The sequence below is a fragment of the Lepisma saccharinum genome, chromosome 19, assembly GCF_977018435.1.
Source record: "Lepisma saccharinum chromosome 19, izLepSacc3.1, whole genome shotgun sequence".
NCBI lineage: Eukaryota > Metazoa > Arthropoda > Insecta > Zygentoma > Lepismatidae > Lepisma > Lepisma saccharinum.
The window spans coordinates 53,818,546-53,839,264 of NC_139247.1; the positions used below are offsets into that span (position 1 = coordinate 53,818,546).

At 37.6% G+C, this 20,719-nt stretch overlaps 2 protein-coding genes across 2 annotated transcripts in view; one reads left to right on the top strand and one right to left on the bottom strand.

Moving 5' to 3' along the window:
• Positions 1–20,719, top strand: part of LOC146003027 (uncharacterized) — a 257,704-nt gene that overhangs the window by 76,718 nt on the left and 160,267 nt on the right. The window lies entirely within an intron of this gene.
• On the bottom strand, positions 4,342–20,182 carry LOC146002748 (uncharacterized). The gene is made up of 5 exons (XM_083140682.1): positions 20,127–20,182; positions 14,948–15,104; positions 12,027–12,211; positions 6,014–6,121; positions 4,342–4,489 (listed from the first exon to the last, which is right to left on the bottom strand). The coding sequence occupies exons 1-5, from the start codon at positions 20,180–20,182 to the stop codon at positions 4,342–4,344; spliced, it is 654 nt and encodes a 217-aa protein (XP_082996808.1).

Consider the following 20,719-nt stretch of genomic DNA (forward strand, 5'->3'; position numbering starts at 1 on the left):
ATTTACAGATCTTAGTAAGTTTAATTAGAATTTTCTTACTTCAACAACACTCTTCCTGGGAAGTAACATTTGGCGGCGACGACGGGATAAGACATGTGACCCTCCTACGTCATCGTTCTGGTCTGTGATGTTCTTATCCCAGCTCATAACTTCGTGAAACAGTAAACAGAAAGTAAGGACGATGTACTTAAGCTTGACGTGCCATCTGCAAAAGTAAAACAATAAACGTAATAATTATTTGCATTGAAGCTCAACCTATAAATGTTTCAGATTTGTTTTTAATCTACTTTGTACACAGAAAGTCTAATCGGGAATGAACCTACGGTTTGAAGTGAGATCCGAGCTGCTATGTGCCAGTTATCGACTTCGGGCTCCCTTGATTACAAGGCGACAACGTTACCACTATCTGAAAGGCCCGTCAAACTCTTATAGTAATTGTTTCAATCATAAAAGAATCGCCCATGTTAATCTCCTTTGGTGTTTTTTCACCAAGCAGGCTTTGTTGAGGTGAATTTTTGTAAGTCTTAAACTACAGGGTGAACCAAAAGTAGGTGGACAGTAGGTAATGAAACTTCTTTCAATTTATCCGGTCATATTAACAGACATTGTGTTTACTGGTACAGTGAGAACATGCATTTAACATTAGAGCAACAACTAAATCAGCCTGGTGTCACTGTTTGGGGTGGTATTTCAAGTCCCGGTGTTTTAGGACCAATAAATGTTATCATTTACTGTTCACCTACTTTTGGTTCACTCTGTATATAAGTGTTTGATACCCCCAGTCCTCAATTGCATCAAATGAAAACACGATGAAATGTTCAATATAAGGTAACATTTTGATTTATGAAATTTAAATGCAATGAATATCAAGATGAGAAGAAACATAGGTTTATGTTGTATATTACCATTGGTTGCTCTTTTTCATGCATTAAATTGATGCATTTGGTTTGAGACTCATGCATATACACAGAAAAGTAAATGCATCAGCTGAAACAAAAAATGCATAAAGCCTGTTTAGGTGCGTTACAGAGAAAGATGCATACAAAAATACATCAATTGGTGCATTAAAGTACCACTCGACACTTGCATCATATAACGGCGTTACCTTTACGAATGATACACAACTATAAACATGATTCTTGGCAAGGACCAAATAACACACTTCTGTACATCAATAGATGCCTTAATGGCGCATCAAATATATTGGATGCATTTAATTTTCTATGTGTATCGCACTGCCCCAGCTAGCTTCCCTAGTGGTACCCTCGTCGCGTTGTAATCAAGGGGTTCCGGGTTCGATACCCGGTGGAGGTACATTCCACAGTGATTCGGAACCCACTTTAAACTTCATGTCTAGTTCCGATTAGCCTATAAGTGCATAAAGTGGACTTAAAACAACATTTCCAACACCGTCCCAGCCCAACTTGCTAAACTTGTACGCCCCTGTACTTACGTTACTCTCGACTTGTCCACTTTGAGCCAACTTAAACATGCTGGCGCCATCTTTATGAAGAAACTGCAGAATAAATTGTTTCTCTTCTTCTTAAGTTAATATATAACCTCCGTTCAAGTAACCCTGTAGTGTAGCGTTAAATGGTAAGAAGCAGGAGACAAGTATTTTCAAGTAAAATGTTTTGGTTCTTACTTGCCAATTGACTTTTATGTTTTTCTCACTTATTTGTATACACGTTCTTAAAGTCATAATTACTTCGAAGAGGGCATTGTTGAAACCATTAACCTTAAATGCGTAAACTCAGATGAGAAAGAATATTTCATGCTTGTGAAATGAGCTTCCACTGTTATGATGGGCGTTCTAATAATTACAAGCATATGGTAGAAAATATACTACATTTAGTTTCCAAACTTATGTAGGTTTATGTAATTTCTACATTCAGGTGAGGGGTTAAAGTGATGGACTAGTATTCTGAACATACTGGGTCGAAACCTTGCAGTGGCCATTCTGAGATTTGTCCCCTTGTGTTCCCTCAATCACCGCAATCAAATGATGGGATGGTACCTTTCTTTCATCGTTCATACTTGTTTCTTTCATGTCGTGGTTAACCTATTTTAATCTATTACCGACTCAATAACTCACGGGCGAGTGGTTAGATGACTCTTCTGGTTTTGTGCATAAAATCACTTTTGGACCATAGCTCAAAAGGAAACCACTACAAATAGCATATACCTTTGGCGAGCAGTTATGTTTATCAGCTGGAGCCAACTACCATGGCGGAAGGCAGCGGCCCCGGGTTCGAATCCCGGTCTGTGCATGGGTGCTCTTTGTGAGTGTCCCTTCATCATATAACTCATCCCATCTTCGCGATTAGCCAAAAGTAGCATAAAAGCGATGTAAAATAAACCAAATCAACAGCATTTATCTACTGGCTAATTCAGCATTATAGTGTTTATCGATCTGTCTATTCTGTATTGGGCTAATCGACTGGTATCTTCAGCACTTCCTCATATAGAACAATTAATAGTTCGTTTTATGATCAACATAACTCTTGTGTGTTATAATGATAAGTAAATGCAGAATTTTCAATTATATTTTGGGAATTGAATACACACATAGAACCTTTTCTAGCACATTATTCTTATAATTGGAAAATCTAAAAGTTATGGTTATTGTTCATTACACCATAAAACTCCCCAATTTTTTAATAACATACCGGTACCTTAACTATTTAATAAAAAGTATACTATATAAAATATCACTTCCCATAGCGAAAAAAGATGATACTGTTCATTGCAATATATCCTGCTTAAATGTAGTTTATTTTTTAATACAAAACGTACAAAACAAAGTTACATTACAACAAATGTTAATGTGTTACATATGATAAATATTATAGATACTTTGGAAGTTCTGAAAGAAAACATTAGTGCTTTTAATTAAGGTGATTGCACAAAAATCGAATTTTTCAACGTTTGAAAGACACTATATTCAGTCAAGTGAACAAATTACCCTTTTAATGTACCTCCATTGACAATATATTAATTAATATAGACTTTCGTTTTGACATAAATGGAAATTATCATTAAATAATTGTACGTTTAAAGTTTAGATTTCTAAATAAATTCTTACTAATTTTATTTTAATCAGCTAGATCACCTTTAAGCAACTGATTTTACATAAAGTATAATAATGTAATGTACTCTTATAACTACAATCAGAGACACGAAATTAGCCGGCTGGCACAATTTGCGTTGTTGCCACATTGCAAATGTTGACAGCTGGGCTTGTTCAGAGGTTTGCTGCGATGTTTGTTGTCATTTTCAGCTCTGTAATACACGTGATACATAAATTGCACATATATTTGTTGAAAGAAGAGCGATAAGCTATTGTAGATGGTAAACGCTTGAACTAGGCAATGGACCATATTAGTGGTGACGTCACAGCAAACGACTGAGCACGATTTGAATTCAAATAAGGTTGTCACGTGCTTTCGTTGTGTACTTTAGCATTGGAATTTCCATCAAAAGGGGTAGGATTAAGGATTGTAACAGCAGCTATAAAACAAAATTGTGGTGCGTATCGTACATCCATGTAAAGATGAGATTTCGAAAAAAAAATACGTCGATATAGTATTATACACACCTTACAGAGCATAAGGTAAAGAATAAGGAAATCGTGCAGTTTCAATGAAAATTGAGCAATTCGTTTCCGAACACAGCCGAAGCACAACCGAGATCACCTTCAGTGACGCTGATATGAATTCTGCGAATTTAGCATCCTCACGTGACTGCAGCGGCGCCGCCTATTGGCTGATGTTCCGGATATGACGCCGCTAATAGAATTAGCTTTACTCTATTTCCTACTCCATTTATTCTTTTCATTCTCGTCTGTAAGTTATGTGTAATATATCGACGTATTCTCCGAAATCTCACCTTTGCATTGATGTACGATACACATCGTAATTTTGTTTAATAACTGCTGTCAGGTACCCCTTGCAACGTGAAACCCATACAGTGGAACCACTTGAGAAATTTGTTTGGACTCAATCTTGCACCGTGACGTCACACTAATATGGTCCATACTATGCGGTAAACGTTGTCACATTGTATATTGTAACCAGCTATTCTTGTCCAACGATTGCCTTGTCTTTGCCATATGTGGCAACAGCACATTTCTTGCTAAACGACGAATTTTGTGTGACCTTCTTGCAGTTTTGCCTCTCCCTGAAGGGTTGGCCAGAAAGTATTGTCACATAAAAAAAAACCTAACTCCACAGTCTTTGGGTCAACAACACAAACATATTTCAGCTTCATGTGTTTTCTTCGAGTCAGTCGTATAGCGAACAAATGTATAAGGTGGTCAGGATCACCGATGTCAGCTTGTCGTCAGCTTTCAAGGAAACTGAAAAAATCCAGTAACCCTTCACTGCACTTTGGAAATGACTCTCCGCAGGCTGTACCGCTCTCCCCTTGTCTCTGGGCCTCAATGTACACAGCATGGCCGTCATCATATTCGTCCAAGGCATCCGATGGCCTGAAATTATATGCATAAATGCTTAGAAACCTAGATTCCAAATTATCGGATCGTAAAAAATTAGACGTCAAAGTTTTATTTTTTAAAATTAATACTTCGAAATGCTTATCTCAAATGACTTGTGTGCCAAATAGTGGATATATTGCACTTTGTGTCTTGAAATGATCAGAGTTTCTTTATTACATACTTCTTTCTAGTAATAACAAGAGATTTTTTCATTTAATGCATAATGATATAAAAAGTAGTGTTTGGAAGTAACTAGTTACAAGTAACAGATAAATTCTAACTGTAATTAGATACGTTTGAAAGTAGCTACAACTGTACCAGAGTTATTTTTTTTGCAACAGAAGTAACGCAATTAACAGTTACTTTACGACACTAAAATTGTTAACTTGAAAGTTTGTAACGCGGAGAAAGGGCTAGGTTTGTCAACTCTGTTTCCAACTACGTCTTCTCTGGATGCTGAGGTGAAAGGAGTTTCGTGGAATCACCTAAGGCAAGGAAGCTAGCTTCGTGGCATGCTAAATTTAATACTTCAGTGATTTTGGTGAATTGCTGCATTCATTTGGAACATGATAGACGAGATAGAAAAAAGACGTTGAGGGAGTGGATCTTGTTGAGAGTGAAATAGAAACAGGTGCCTAAGAGAGATCTGCCTGCTAGTAAATCTGCACATTAATACTCCAGAAACTCGAAGATACATTACACATATGAAATTGCTATATAAGATCATAAATGGAAACTTAAGATGCAGCATCCCACTCCACGGACTCTCACTCAGAGTGCCTAGACATAAAACACGGAGCAAGGAAACTTTCCACACTACAACTCCCAGGCTCTCACTCATACAACGTTCACTATTCCACAGGCTACCGAATCAGTTCAATATAATCTCAAACCAAATAGATATATTCACTTCATATTCATTTTTTATCAGCAACATAGAAAAAAATGTACATAAGTAAAGCTTTTGTGAAACTGATCTATTTACCTTGGTACTGTTTTGGCTTGTTTATTTTTGTTTATTTTATGTTATCCTTTCTTTTGTGCTTTTAATCTTAATCTATTGTTTTACTGTTGTTTGTTTCTGGTTTTAAATGGCTTCTGTTGTACTGGAAATTTCAATATATAAATAAAAAAATAAAATGTCACCACGTGCAAAGTACCATGGCTGGCCGAGAACAATTTTTCGAATTACTCGTACATTCACTTAAGCAACGCTTTTTAATTTAGATAAATGATGACAGATTATGTTCCACAAACATAAATAAAACATATGTAAGTCTTCATATATTAATCGTATTATAATTAATGATTAGGCTACTGATTATGTGTAACTTGTTTGCAAGAACATTTGCAGCAGAAAGTAACTGTAAAAATAGCAGAAACTGTAACTGAGTTACTTCCTAAAACGAGTAACTGCAACTCGCTTTTTAAAATTAATCTTCCGAATACTGCAATTTATATTTAATTGTACAACACAAAAGAAGTGATGTTTTATGAAATGAATTCATGGATACTCACGTGAAGAGGAGGTGAAGAATCTCTCCAATGAGTCCTTCTTCACCCAGAGGTGTTTCAGCTGCTTCACAAATGGTCCTCAAAACACATTCCCTACCGTCCATACCTAACCTGCAATGAACATAATGTAATATTACAAGAATCAAATGAAAACCTTAAAAGTCCAATGAAAATTGTAGGGCAGACTGCATACAGCTCAAATTTACTAGAGGTATCAACTGTTATTTACAAAACGATCTCAAGGCTGAAACACTAATCAAGTGAGCTTCAAAACGCTATTTTTGTTATTTTAAAGATGGCACCCGCACCAGTGAAGAGGAAATTTCTCGGCAAATTAAAATTCAATATCTCTGTTCATGCTTACTACACCAGCAAGTTTACCAATGCAGGAGAAAGTTCGACAATGGCCTCAGTTCGCAGCAGATGGGTGGAAAAGCCTTCGCAGTGGCTCATAAGTGATTGCACGTGGATCCCAAAGACTTATTCTTCTTAAGGTATACAGGCACTAACTCAAACTTGAAAATATATGTAGATCAGCAGTAGGTCTGTGCTAAAATGCAGCAAACTTGTTGCAACCCTACACACACAAATCTACTAGATATGAAATAAAAACAAATGAAGGTTTCATTTGACTCTCCAATGTAAGCTAGCGCCAAATCCTACAAATTAGTATTATGTTTGAGTTTAATCTTTTTCTAATGCTAAACCTTCATTGAGTAGTACACAATCTGAAATATACAGTGTTATTCAAAATGCTGTCACCAACTCTAAACATTTGTTGTAATCAAAGTTCATACTTTTTAGATGAAAGCCTACATATCGGAGAATGTAGACGCAACAGAAGAGTCAAATTCAGCTCATACTTCCTCCACCTCGACATCGACTTGGGTGATGGCTTTAGTTATGAATCCTCCTAAGTCCTCTAAGGTACATTCTGTCAGGGAGTCTCTGGAGCAATCGAACGGAAACAAGTCCTCTGCGCAAGTTGCGCTCGACCAATGAACGCTTGAGAGAGGAAGTGAGTGCATGGATGGGGAAAAAGCGGCTGCAGCGACTAGCCGTTTGCAGCAGCGCGCACTGCTTTGCATACTCTCTTTCTCCCCTTCTCGATCGTTATAGAAACAGAGTGTAGCTCGTAGGAGCGAGAAACACTTACCCGTGTATGCACTAGCGTAACGCAGGGGGGGGGGGGGGGGCTGATGGAACTACAGCCACTTCGGAAATTTTGAGAAAATCAAAACTTTGAAATGAGAGCGGTAAAAGAACTCGGGATAAACCAAAATGGTAAATGCAAACTCCCCTTAAAATGACCCAACGTTTTAAACTATGGTTAAAATTATAATTAAGTAATATTTAGAGGTGTGCGGGATAGAATTTTTTTTGTCGGGACGGGAAATCTTCCAAATTTACCGAGCTGTGGAAATCTCGAATTCTACATGCCATCTTCACCTTAAGTGATTGTCTTTTCATCCTGGAATGGAAACTAACAATTGTCGAGAAGTTTCAGACTCAGACAGAAAACATTGAGAATTAACCACTTCAAAACATGACCATTTGCAGCTAGCTTCCCAACCGTTCGGTATCCCGAAAAGTCGGGATGGTAACGGAAATTTTCCTCCCGACTTTTCTGGATTCTGCATACCTCACAATACGCAGCAATATAATATTCAACATTACAATTCCAGCCCATTCGAAAAATAATCCTGTGTACGCCAATGCGTGTGGGGGTGGGGGGGGGGCTAGTAAAACCACGAAAATATTATCTCTGTATTTTCGATCATGAAATTTCTTAACGAACGCGGTAAGAAATGACTTCAAATGAAACTTCACAACTAGGAACTACTGTATATTATAAACTACATTCAACGTGTAAAAGGATGCGTTTGTGGAAAATTTTGAACATCTGTGGTTTCAATATTCATGCAAAATAGCACTTTTAGTCAAATTAATCATTTCCGAATATCTTCTGTTAGGCGAATACAATAATATTTTATGACGGTTTCGTTCAATATACATAAGTTAACATTCTAGGTGACTGCCATCTGTTGTAGGTTTTATAAGATCATGTAACTGAAACTTACCTACTCCTGAGGTACATTCCGTGAGGGGTATGAACAGTGGCGGTGATTAGGGGTGGGGAAGGGAGGGGGCATTTCTACCATTTTCCTCCCGCACTATGGCCTCTTAATTCGAAGCCTTGTGTAGCAAGGAAACGTACACCACTCTTGGGTGGCTGCAGAAAGTATCAGCCCTTACACCTCATAATATTTTGGTGTAATATATCCTGAACAGTTATAACTAGAGCCTGGATTTGTAGTATATAATTACATATTCTATTCCTTTCTAGATACATACCTTGAACAGAAAAATGTAAACGAATTATATAATTGACATGATTTTGCATAAGTTTTATGTTACATATTTTTACATATTTGCCAGGATATTACATATTTTATATATTTTCTATTTTACTTTACATAAAACAACATATTTTGGTATTTTTTTCCCATCTTGATTCTCTTTCCTGTATTTTCGATCTTTGAAACATGAAGAAAATTTGTAGCTCATGTGTTGTCATATTTTCAAATCAATGAGAGGCACAGTGCTTACGATCATCTAAAATTGACTGCCAAGTCGAAAGACAGGCTGAAGATTAAATAATAATAATAATAATAATAATAATAACGAGAAAAGTAATTTTTCGAAAGATGCTGGAGTTTTCTCCCCCCTACATAAGTATGTCCTGTATGCAGTGACGGCGATTGGGTTCCAAAACCGGGGGGGGCAAGGTGTTCAAACTGGGGGGCAAAGGCAGTATATTTCCCTTTTTATGTAAGGTTTAGCATAGTGTGGGGGCAAAAGTGGGGGGGGCAACTGCCCCCTAATCGCCGCCACTGCCTGTATGCATTAATTCTTCTTGAATCTGCCCCTACATTTACATATTCTACAAAAATTTGCGATGTGAAAAGTACCTTTTGTTTACCAGCTATCTATATATAGATACCTCGACAAGGTCGTAGTTTTTACGTCATAATGTCGCTATTTTTCGCTGGAATTGCGATTTTCTACTTTTATATTATTGTTAACACATATACTGCACCGTAAAGACCCTTTCCCCCATAAAAAGGGGAGGAAAATGCCGGAAAAATGGCGGCTTTCTTTGAAACTGAGTCAGTGGCGTATAGACATGTCTTTTGGGGGGTTACAAGTTGTGTTCTATTACTCGTATGATAATAATGCAATTATTTTCTTGTTCCAAATATGCCTGCGATCATTTCCATGTGTATTTTGACAAAGTCCTGTACTTTGTTGTCCAGGGAAGGAGGGGAAGGGCATTTTTCTTCAGAAATATTGGAATTTTCCGGTTCCTCCCCTCCCCCCGCATCCATATATACACTCAATGTGCGTAAATTTTATATAGTCCGATTTTATGGTTTATTCTGCGTATAACGGTACTTGCTTCGTCCGTCTAGGGCAATTAGCTTCGGACCTACAGTCGTTTCAAGGTAACTGTGCATTTTGCTGAATGGCTCAGTGGCGTACAGACATATCGTTTTGGCGGTACGAGTCGTGTTGTATTGTTCATATCATAATAGTACAATTATTTTCTTGTTCCAGACATGCCAGCGATCATTTCCATGTGTATTTTGACAATGCCCTGTACTTTGTTGTCCAGAGCCGGAGGTGGGGGAGGGGCATTTTTTCTGAGATTTTGAAATTTTCCGGTTCCTCGCCTTCCCCCGTATTCATATATACACTCAATGTGCAGAAATTTTCTATAGTCCGATTCTATGGTTCATTCCGCGTATAGCTAACGATATATCATTCGTCTGTCTAGGGCAATTAACCTCCGATCTACAGTCATCTAAATGAAACTCTGCATTTTGCTTAAAATTGGCACGGTAGATAGGAGCTTACCTGGCAAAATGGGCTTGGTAAACAAAAGGTTAATACAGAGTGTCCGAAAAGTCACGCAACCCGGTGTTTACGACCGTATAACGGAATAGCGAAACGGAATGAGAAGAAACGCTTTCTGCCAAGAGAATGCCCTGTATATTGGGAAAATTTAGAGAGACAAACATATGTAAGAACATGCATGTTTTAATAACAAATAAGCAAAGTGTTGCCAAAGGCGGAAAAAAAAATATTTGCAAATCGTGTATATTGATGCACAGAACTCACTGAGGTAAATTATTGCAACATTTCACAATACCAACGAACCAAAAATCGATGTTTTCACAATATTACGAGGGACACTGGCAACACTGTTGGTGTCACTTGTCACTAACAGACGTGTTTCACCTCAGGCTATCACACTAAGGCACTTTTAACGACAAAGGAGAAAGTTGGTTATTCTCGAACATATGCAATAAATTACATACACCTTGCAACCCTGAAATGTGGGTATCACTACAAATTAAAGCAAATGTTCGAAGTGTCCACCATTTTATTGGATACATAAGTTGGTTCGCTTGATCATGTTCTCAGATACCTTCCTGAGGGTTGCAGCACCGATATTATTAATTTCCTGTGTAATGTTTCGTTTCAGCTCCTCCAATGTTCTGGGTCCCGTTTGGTATACTTTCCCCTTTAAGTAACCCCACAGAAAAAAATCTCCAGATGTTAAATCGGGCGAGCGACTGGGCCATAAATCCTTGGATATTAGACGATCACCAAAAAATTCTCTCAGCATACGAAGAGATTCATCAGATGTATGGCAAGTTGCTCCATCTTGTTGTAGCCAAACATCACGTTCGTCTTCTTCCAGGAGAGCAACGAATTGCATTATGAGATCCCCGTACACAGCAGTATCCACTGTTGTCTCAAAGAATAACGGTCCCACAATACGACGTCGCGATATTCCACACCATACACCGATTTTCGGAGAGTGCAAGGATAGTTCATGCAACTGATGTGGGTTTTCTGTCGACCAATGCCTGGAATTTTGGCTGTTGACATACATATCCAATTGAAACCACATTTCAGGGTTGCAAGGTGTATGTAATTTATTGCATATGTTCGAGAATAACCAAGTTTCTCCTTTGTCGTCAAAAGTGCCTTAGTGTGATAGCCTGAGGTGAAACACGTCTGTTAGTGACACGTGACACCAACAGTGTTGCCAGTGTCCCTCGTAATATTGTGAAAACATCGATTTTTGGAACAGCCCATTTATTCCCTTCTGCAATGTTTTTGAAACTTCGTCAAAGTTCTTTTTCTGTCAAATTCATTAGATGGCCATCCAAATTGTTCGTTGGTATTGTGAAATGTTGCAATAATTTACCTCAGTGAGTTCCGTGCATCAATATACACGATTTGCAAATATTTTTTTCCGCCTTTGGCAACACTTTGCTTATTTGTTATTAAAACATGCATGTTCTTACAAATGTTTGTCTCTCTAAATTTTCCCAATATACAGGGCATTCTCTTGGCAGAAAGAGTTTCTTCTCATTCCGTTTCGCTATTCCGTTATACGGTCGTAAACACCGGGTTGCGTGTCTTTTCGGACACTCTGTAGTTGACAAAATTGGTTTCTTAAATATCTACACGTTGCTGTGCTCTTTTGAGATTTATACAAATTTTCATTTGAACAACTTATATCCTTTAAATTATGTTGAATATGTTGAAATAAAATAAATATCTAGCAGAATTCTTGAAATTGCTTGGATACTCTATTATTACTAATATTACATATTCCTTGATATTACATATTTATGTACATATTTTGTACTTTGATATTACATAAAAATCCGGGGTCTAGTTATAACAAAGATGTGATAAATTCTCACAAAAAAGTACAAACATATTCAAATATCGCGCATGCTCTGATCATCATGCTCACATCATACTCCTGTACGAGAGTGGAATTCTTCTAAGTAATTCACAAATAAGAAAGTGCCCCCAAAAATTTTAATTTGAATATCGGCTCAAAAATTTGTTACAGAAAAGAAAATGACTACTCCACATTCTTAAAAAACGCAATAACAAATCGTGAAAAATAATAATTAAAAAATCGTACCTTTCCAAAATATTTTCCAATTTAACGTAGGCATGCCTCCTTTCTATTTCTCGAAGCGAACGTTTTAACGGGCCGTCAATGACCTGACTGTAATTGTCTGGGACAGGGTAGCCACCTTCAGAGAAAAGTGTCCAACTCAAGTCTCTCCCTGGAATGTCCAACGGAACCGTCAAACTGATAATCAACTGAAAATAAGCCATAAAAGTTAAGAAGGAATTGTGAATATAGAGTTGCTATAAATCGATGGTAAGTTTCAACTATCGATTTACTTTGTAGTTTTCCAAAGACTATGAACTATCAAGGTATACATATACAGAGTACATAGAGTACCTGTATGTAATTTATGTAATAATGCCACGGCCCCCTTGGAAAATAAATGTCGACTTAAAGTATATACGTATATTTGACACACATAATTTCATTTTTAGTCACAGTAAAGTATACCAATTATTATATGGGCGTTGCACAAGTGTTTTTTGAGGGGGGAAACACTATTATGTGGGGGAAATATACCGCGTTGGCTCCCCCTGCTTGGAAAAAATCCTGCGGACAACAATGGCTATGGTATTATAAGACCCGCTTAGGACGAAAGCATTTTCCTTAGCATTTTTTTTAAACATTTATGCCATGACCAAAAAGCTATCGTGTAAAGTGAAAAACCTTATTGCATTTCTGATGCCATGGCATATTTCATGGCATTTCTCAAGGATAGGCTCGGTCCGAATCATTTTTCGTAGCGTAACCAATCAGAAGCGACCTCTAGGTCACGAGTGCAGCTGTAATGGCGGCCTCGTGAGATGCAAGCAATGTATCACTTCACATTTTTACAAGTCGATAACTATTCAATAGGGAGGAATTACGAGTTATATAAAATGTCTTTAGGTACAAATGAATGGCGCTGCTTAAATACATACTTTATAACGCATACAACAGTACACGTATGGAAGAAAAATTTAGTTTTTACAATTGTGAACACCGTGTATAGATGATGTAACTCGACGTGCCTTTCGTGCTGTATATATTATACATTGTAATCGCAAAAGCTAACCGAAATGTTACATGAAATGCTTCTGTTTAAGTACTATCTGCTATAAGATTTTTGGAAGTATTTACATAGCATTTATGCTATCAAAAATGTTAAAGGAAATGCTTCCGTCTGAAGCGGCCTGGGCAAGTATAACCCTAAAACAGATTTAATAGTATGCAAAAATTGTTGCTTACAATTTATTTAATAATTATGCTGGAAAGTGAACATTTTAAAGAGCCAGTCCCTGATTGGTAGTTAGTGTAGGATCAGAAATAAATAGGTCAATCATAGATATTCACAACAGGACGACGATAGAGCAAGATTCTCATTGGAGTATTTAATTAAGAATTACTTCTGAGGGTACAGTTACCTGCAATAAAAATGTTACACCTATATCCTGAAACACTTGCTTCCCTGCAAAGCTTTATGCGCGATGGTTAATTCTACGGTGGTGGCAGAATTGCCATTGAAAATTTGCTACTCAAATCTACTTATCGCCTTAATGTTAGGCAACACACATAATGCCTTGCAGGGCAGTATTTCAGGGGGGCGGTGGAATAACCGCGAAAGGGATTAAGCGCGAAACGGGCTAAGCGCGAAAGAGCACAAGCGCGAAATTTAACACAGGATTAAATGCGAAAGGAATAAGAGCGAAACGGAACATGCGCGAACGCAATAAACGCGAAAAAACAAGCGCGAAACGGAATAAACGCGAAGGAATAAGCGCGAAAGATTTAAGCGCAAAATGAAATAAGAGCGAAAGGAACAACCGCGAAACGGATTAATCGCGAAACCAAAATCCAACACCGGAATGAGCGCGAAAGGAACAACTGCGAAAAGGATTAATCGCGAAACCGAAATTATAAACCGGATTAAGCGCGAAAGGAACAATCGCGAAAGGGATTAACCGCGAAACCAAAATTGAACACCGGAACAAGCGCGAAAGGAACAACCGCGAATTGGATTAATCGCGAAACCAAAATTGAAAACTGGAATAAGCGCGAAAGGAACAACCGCGAAACGGATTAAGTGCGAAAGGAATAAGAGCGAAACGTACAAAGCGCGAACGGAATAAGAGCGAAGAGATTAAGAGCGAAATGGATTAAACGTGAACGAAATAACCGCTAGGGCATAAGCGCGAAACGGATTAAGTGCGAAAGGAATAAGAGCGAAACGTATTAAGCGCGAACTGAATAAGAGCGAAGGAATAAGAGCGAAAAGATTAAGCGCGAAACGGATTAAACACGAACGAAATAACCGCGAGGGAATAAGCGCGAAACGGATTAAGTGCGAAAGGAATAAGAGCGAAACGTATTAAGCGCGAACGGAATAAGAGCGAAGCAATAAGAGCAAAAAGATTAAGCGCGAAACGGATTAAATACGAACGAAATAACCGCGAAGGAATAAGCGCGAAACGGATTAAGTGCGAAATGAATAAGAGCGAAACGGACTAAGCGCGAACGGAATAAGACCGAAGGAATAAGAGCGAAAGGATTAAGCGCGAAACGGATTAAACGCGAACGAAATAACCGCGAAGGAATAAGCGCGAAACGGATTAAGTGCGAGAGGAATAAGAGCGAAACGGACTAAGCGCGAACGGAATAAGACCGAAGGAATAAGAGCGAAAAGATTAAGCGCGAAACGGATTAAACGCGAACGAAATAACCGCGACGGAATAAGCGCGAAAGGAACAACCGCGAAACTGGTTAATCGCGAAAATTTCACTTTCGCGCTTAATCCCTTTTTTCGGTAGTTCTGGCGACCCATTTCAGGATGTGTGTGACCCATTTTTATTGCCGGTGACCGTACATACTTCTTTCAAATATCGGAAATAACTCACTAACTTTTACCAGGCTTTCTGTTACTCCTGTGTACTTTCACAAACGTTTCTCACCTCAAATACACCGTTGATAGGGAACATGAGTAGTTGTCGGCGTCGCCGGGAGAGGACGCTGGCTGACATGCTTGGTTTTACTCCAGCCGTGAAGCATTTCACCTCTTGGAAGATCACAAGAAGCCACACCAGAATAAGATACAGCATTATGATTGTCCTGCAAATAAGAAGGATAATGTATTTCAAAGAACTATGTCAGGGAAGTGCTGACGAAGCTTTAACTTCCCATAATAAATGTATTAATAAGTAATAAATAAATTTCGCAAGGGCCTTCTTGGGGACTGAAACTGATATCATCTCGTTCCATATTAACCCTAGCAGGACCAAGGTGTGGCATAAAGTACCACTTTTGAAGTTTTTGTGTTGGTAATCGAAACTGCCTTGAACAATTGAATTAAAAATCCTGTTTATTGTCAATTAAGATGTGTATTTTCATATTTGCTAAAATTCAAGAGAAAATTTTATCCATTTCAATTTTTAAACTGAAGTTGATTGAGCCACATGTAGCAGATAGAGCAAATAACATTGAGGGATTGAATGCAAATACAGGTACGGCAATGGAAAACGTTCTTCAAAGAAAAATTAGGTCAACGGTTGACAATCCCATAGATATATCTACTTATGCAACTGCTTCGAGAAAAGGAAATAGGTGTTACATTTGCATTTCCAATGGACAAAGAAGAAACAAACTCTCACGAACTACAATTTCATGCAATGACTGTGGTAAATGTGTCTGTGGAAGACACTGCATGAAAGTTCAGATCTGTGACAACTGTGTAATTTCTAATAATAGTGAGTAACTGTAATTTACTGACAATGTAGAACTGAAATGTGTTATAATGTTATAATGTTTTATTCTATTATTGTTAATAATAAATATGCAGATGTACATTTCCAAATAAAAAATACTTTATATACATTAAAAATATACAAAATATGACTTACTTATCTTTCAAAATAAAAAAAAAATACTTAACAAACATTAAAATATACAAACTATAACTTATATTAAACAAAACATACTAGTTGTGCAAAATAAGTAACAAATGTAGCGGAATAGTAAAGTGGCACAAAATGCCACCCTTAGTCCAGCATGTAACAGATCAAACCTTGGTCCTGCTAGGGTTAATAGGCTCGTATTAATTAATAATTCGATGTTATTTCGGGGGGAGGGGTGGTGAAATTTCAATTTAAGTTTTTAACGGAGAGGGTGTTATATTAAACGTTATATATATGTGTGACTCGCAGTGACAGCCCGCAGTTTCAACTGTTCAACGGACATCGCCGTGTGCGGTGTTGCCATGTTCCACGAGCTGCTTTACTTCGTTGAATAAAAATCTGTATAAAATCGGATTCGCAATATAATTTGACAATGATAATGGATTTTAAAAACAGATGCAAAGATCTTCAAAACAAGACCAATATTTGTAGGACTACCCAATACTAAGAAAAAGTTGTTTCACAAAATTGATAAGAACGGTTTCTTGATCATTTTTTAAAATCTGAAAGTTAAGAGTTATGTTTAAAACTTTCCTGCCTGCACTGTATTAAAAGTTCATGACAATCGTACCACACATTTTTTTTTATAGAATTTCAGAAATAGCCATCGTTTGCAAAACTAAAAACAAACGGCCTTTTTTTTTATCCTCACGACGATAAAGAATAGAAGGCATACTCGAAAAAAAATTTGTTATTGTAGATTAACGCATAATTCAATAATCTAAATTTTGATGTAACGCGTTTTTATGTAGGTCTACTGGTTACGTTTTAATATGAGTCCAAACTTGAGTATCCATACATAATTTTTAATCCGATGGTAGTCATTTTCTTGTTCTAAAAAACGTTTTGGAGCCAATACTCAAATTAAGTTACTGTCTTTGGGTACTTCTTTATATGTGAAAAGTTAATCAACTACATCATCTTGTGCAAGAATTTAGCTAATGCGAGAATGACAAATGAGCACCCTTGCAAAGGTGTAGATTTTCTCGTCTCATAAACTCCTTGCATTACTCTTATGCCAATAAATTTAAAAATAGTTGAAATGGTTTTATTTATATTAATATAAATCCATTAGACTTCATACTTATATCTGTCTTGCATTACTTTTATTGTGCATATTTGTTATTGGTGTATATCTGTTAATGGTCTATTGAGAGAGAGAGAGAGAGAGAGAGAGAGAGAGAGAGAGAGAGAGAGAGAGAGAGAGAGAGAGAGAGAGAGAGAGAGAGAGAGAGAGAACATGCAACACAAACATAACACACATGCAGAAATTATGCTTAGTTCTTTTCCGTGTAGTTTCGACATTATCGTTAGTAAAGTATATCTGAAGTCAAAACTAGTTCCTTATCTTTGTTGTTATAACACTCCGTCCGAAAATTTTAGGACAATTTGTTGTAGGTTTTTGATAGATTGATTGATTTGCTTTACTTTACTTCACTTCGCTTTTTGTGCCACTTTTGGCTAATTAGTAGAGCTAGGAATTTTAGGTGCAAAAATTTGCCAATAAAGGTGCCAATTTTTGTACAAAAAAGGTGCTAAAATAGGTGCTAATTTTCAGATGTAAAATTTATTGTGAGCAGTGCATACATTATATGATTCAACTTGTCTGGATAAACACACAGAGTATTCTCTGGTTTTAAATCGTTTAATATAACTAAGCAAAGAAAATTCTCTCATACATTAGAAAGCGACATAAAGGACATTCTTACTTGCTTAGAATTAGTCATCTAGAAAACTGTTAAAATAGATTACATTCAAAATTTCTATGTTCTTCTGAGTGAGGCTACATCTGCAGTCACTAAGCAGATACTTGTAAGTTGAAAAAAAACGTTCAACGTCAACAGACACAAGTGGTGCGTATTTTGTTTTCAACCGGTAATCTACATCCTTGTTGGTTGCGACTTCTTGAACATCAGGGCTTTTGGCTAAACTTTGTTCTAACTTCTCTTTCCCAATCCCTTGCAGCTCTCGTTGCACATCCATCAAAACAGCCCACTGTGCTTCCTTTTCAGGACACTGCTCCTCCAGTTTTGTGATTGCAGTAGAAAGGAAAGAGAAGTCATGTACAATATAGAGTTCATCTTGAAATTCCTGTTTAAGTGCAAGTTTTTTGGCTTTTTCTACAGCTGAGGAATCACTAGGCAAAGCATCTAAAAATTTCGATATTGTATGTAAATTATTGCAAATAAACACTGCAGCTTTAAACCATGTACCCCATCTAGTGAGGATGGGAGAGGGTGGTAGTGGAAGTTTCGTAATTTCTACGTACTTCTGTATTCTAGAAGGAGCCTTTTTCAGTATTTTCTTAATGCTAGAAACAAATTCGTTCACTTATGTATAGTCATCTTTAAGAGCTTCACAAACTCGATGCAAAGCATGAACAATGCAGGTCACAATGCTGATTAGAAAATGCAGCTAACATGTAAGATGCGTGGTCTGTAAGAACTAACCCCACACTATCATATTTTATGCCCTCCGGCACAATACAAAACATGCATAATTGAAACTTTGCATTATCTGTTTTGCCGAGAAAATAAGTTTTTAAAAGCATGGGTTTCACTTGATGTCCATTGAGAGGTGCTGCTAAAATGTTCAAAACGCACCTGTTTTGCCTATCTGTGGTTTCATCTAGTATGAAATAGACTGGATGGCCAGCTACTACATGCCTGATCTGAGATATTTTAGCTTCATAAAGAGGTTAAAGGTAAGATTTCCTTAAGGTGGTTGTTGTTGTTGATTTGTTGTTTTAAGTCCACTTTATGCACAGTAAGGCTAATTGGGACTGGACCTACAGTTTAAAGTGGGATCTGAACCACTTGTGCCTCCACCGGGTATCGAACCCGGGACCCCTTGATTACAAGGCGACGACGCTACCACTGCGCCATCGAGGAGGCCCCCTTAAGGTGGTCTCATCTGGAACTGACTTCCCAGTATATTTTTGCAAATATGATTTCATGACAGGATTGCTAAGTTTCGAAAGAGATATTCCACACGCTATAAATGTCCTTGCTGTCACACTGAAAAATTCATTTTTATTTCTGGAACTCGAAGATGCAAACGCCTCACCAATGAATTGCTGTCGCTTCCCATCTTTACCATATCGTAGTTCTTTATTCATGATGCGCTTCCCACTTTGTAGATGCTGCACAACCCGAGTGCGTTGGTGTTTGTCATCAACAGCAATAGAAATATCACACACATCACACCTCAGAACAGATCCATCACTCTGAATGCCGTCACTGCTAAACTGTTTATCAATGTCCTGCAGTTTCCCAACATTTACTTTATGTTTTGGCATGGTGAACAAGCAAATCTGATGCATCGATCAGTCGATCACAGACTGCAGTTACCTTGCTCGCTGAGACGGGAGAAGGAAACTAAAACAAAACAGTTTTCCTACAACAATTCGTAAACAATACAGCATAGAACAAAAAGAGCACAACTTCTAGCAATTGTAACGCGTCATTGTTGGCATTGTTTAAAGTCCGCGCGCTTACTACATTAACGTCCAAGAACTGAAGAAAGCCGATTCATTGTTGTGCGGTAAACAAGAATCCCGTGCCAAGAAGCCGTGCCTCGAATGTGGGTGGGGTTGAACAGCGCGTGATTTGTATTAAAAAAAAAAAAAAAGAAATGATAAAGATGCAAAAAGGGCGAAAAGGTGCAAAAGGTTCTGAGATTGTGAAAAAGGTGGAAAAGGTTCCGAGATTGTGAAAAAGGTGCAAAAAGGTGCAACCGAAACACCATGAGTAAAGTTCAATACATGCTTATTTTGGGGATGAGTCACTTTTTTACCCATTTTCACACAAAAAAATTTAAGGTGCAGCACCTAAAATTCCTAGCTCTGCTAATTAGCGAAGATGGGGATGAGTGATGATATGATGAAATTGATGAATGGACACTCACAAACATTTATGCCCAGGTCGGAATTCGAACCCGGGACCCCTGGCGTCGTAGCGCGATGTGCTAACCACTCCGCCACGGGGGCCGGCATTTGTTGTAGGGGAGGATCCCTATGTCACCCCAGGATTTCACATCCTACACAAAACAGCAAAAATCAGATTGTTTTACTAATGAAACCAAAAGTAACGTTTGGAATTTAAATTCAAACTTTTAAAATTTTCGAAGATATCGTACTGTTCGTAACGTACTAATTTAAAAAATTTAGAAAACTACTTACGACACAGAGAGCACCCTTATCCTTTCTTCTGGACGACAATGCATATGAAGCAACATTGTGCACTATCAGTATTTCATGAGCTTCACTGACTTTTATAAAAACAGCCTCTTCTCAGAAGCATGTCGAGCACATTATTAACATTTCTGAAGACTGGCAAGCGGCTGTTTTTTGCACTACCAAAATGTGGCAGTACGGGTCTACGTCAATAATTAACAATAGTGCTGACCTTTGAAAAACATGTCTACATATCTACCTACAAAATCGAACGTGGTTTGTCGGCACTTTGTTTATAGATTTCTTGCTCTGTTACGCCCAGGAGAAGAGACGAGGGAATACATTAGCACCTCAGGCTGTCTGTTGTTTCTAATTACATGTAATAGGAACCGTTATGACGTAAGTTCAAAACATTTAGAATTGCAACGTTGCATATACGGAAAGCTCGTTTTAACTTCTTTGTCTACTTGTCAGAAATTGAAACTGATATTCGGTTTGAATTGCAAATAAGAGGCATCTCAAATATGAGGATTTAAATTATATTTTAAGTGGAGTCAACTTGAAGGCCTGGTTCGCCGACTTGTCAAAATTATTGGGGG

Excerpts from the sequence above, each read along its gene's own strand:
- LOC146002748 (XM_083140682.1), bottom strand. The coding sequence starts at position 20,182 with ATGTTGCTTCATATGCATTGTCGTCCAGAAGAAAGGATAAGGGTGCTC. Across the intron at positions 12,212-14,947 it reads CTATCAACGGTGTATTTGAG|TTGATTATCAGTTTGACGGT; the intron begins GTGAGAAACGTT and ends GCTTATTTTCAG. Across the intron at positions 4,490-6,013 it reads ATTCTTCACCTCCTCTTCAC|GCCATCGGATGCCTTGGACG; the intron begins GTGAGTATCCAT and ends ATATAATTTCAG.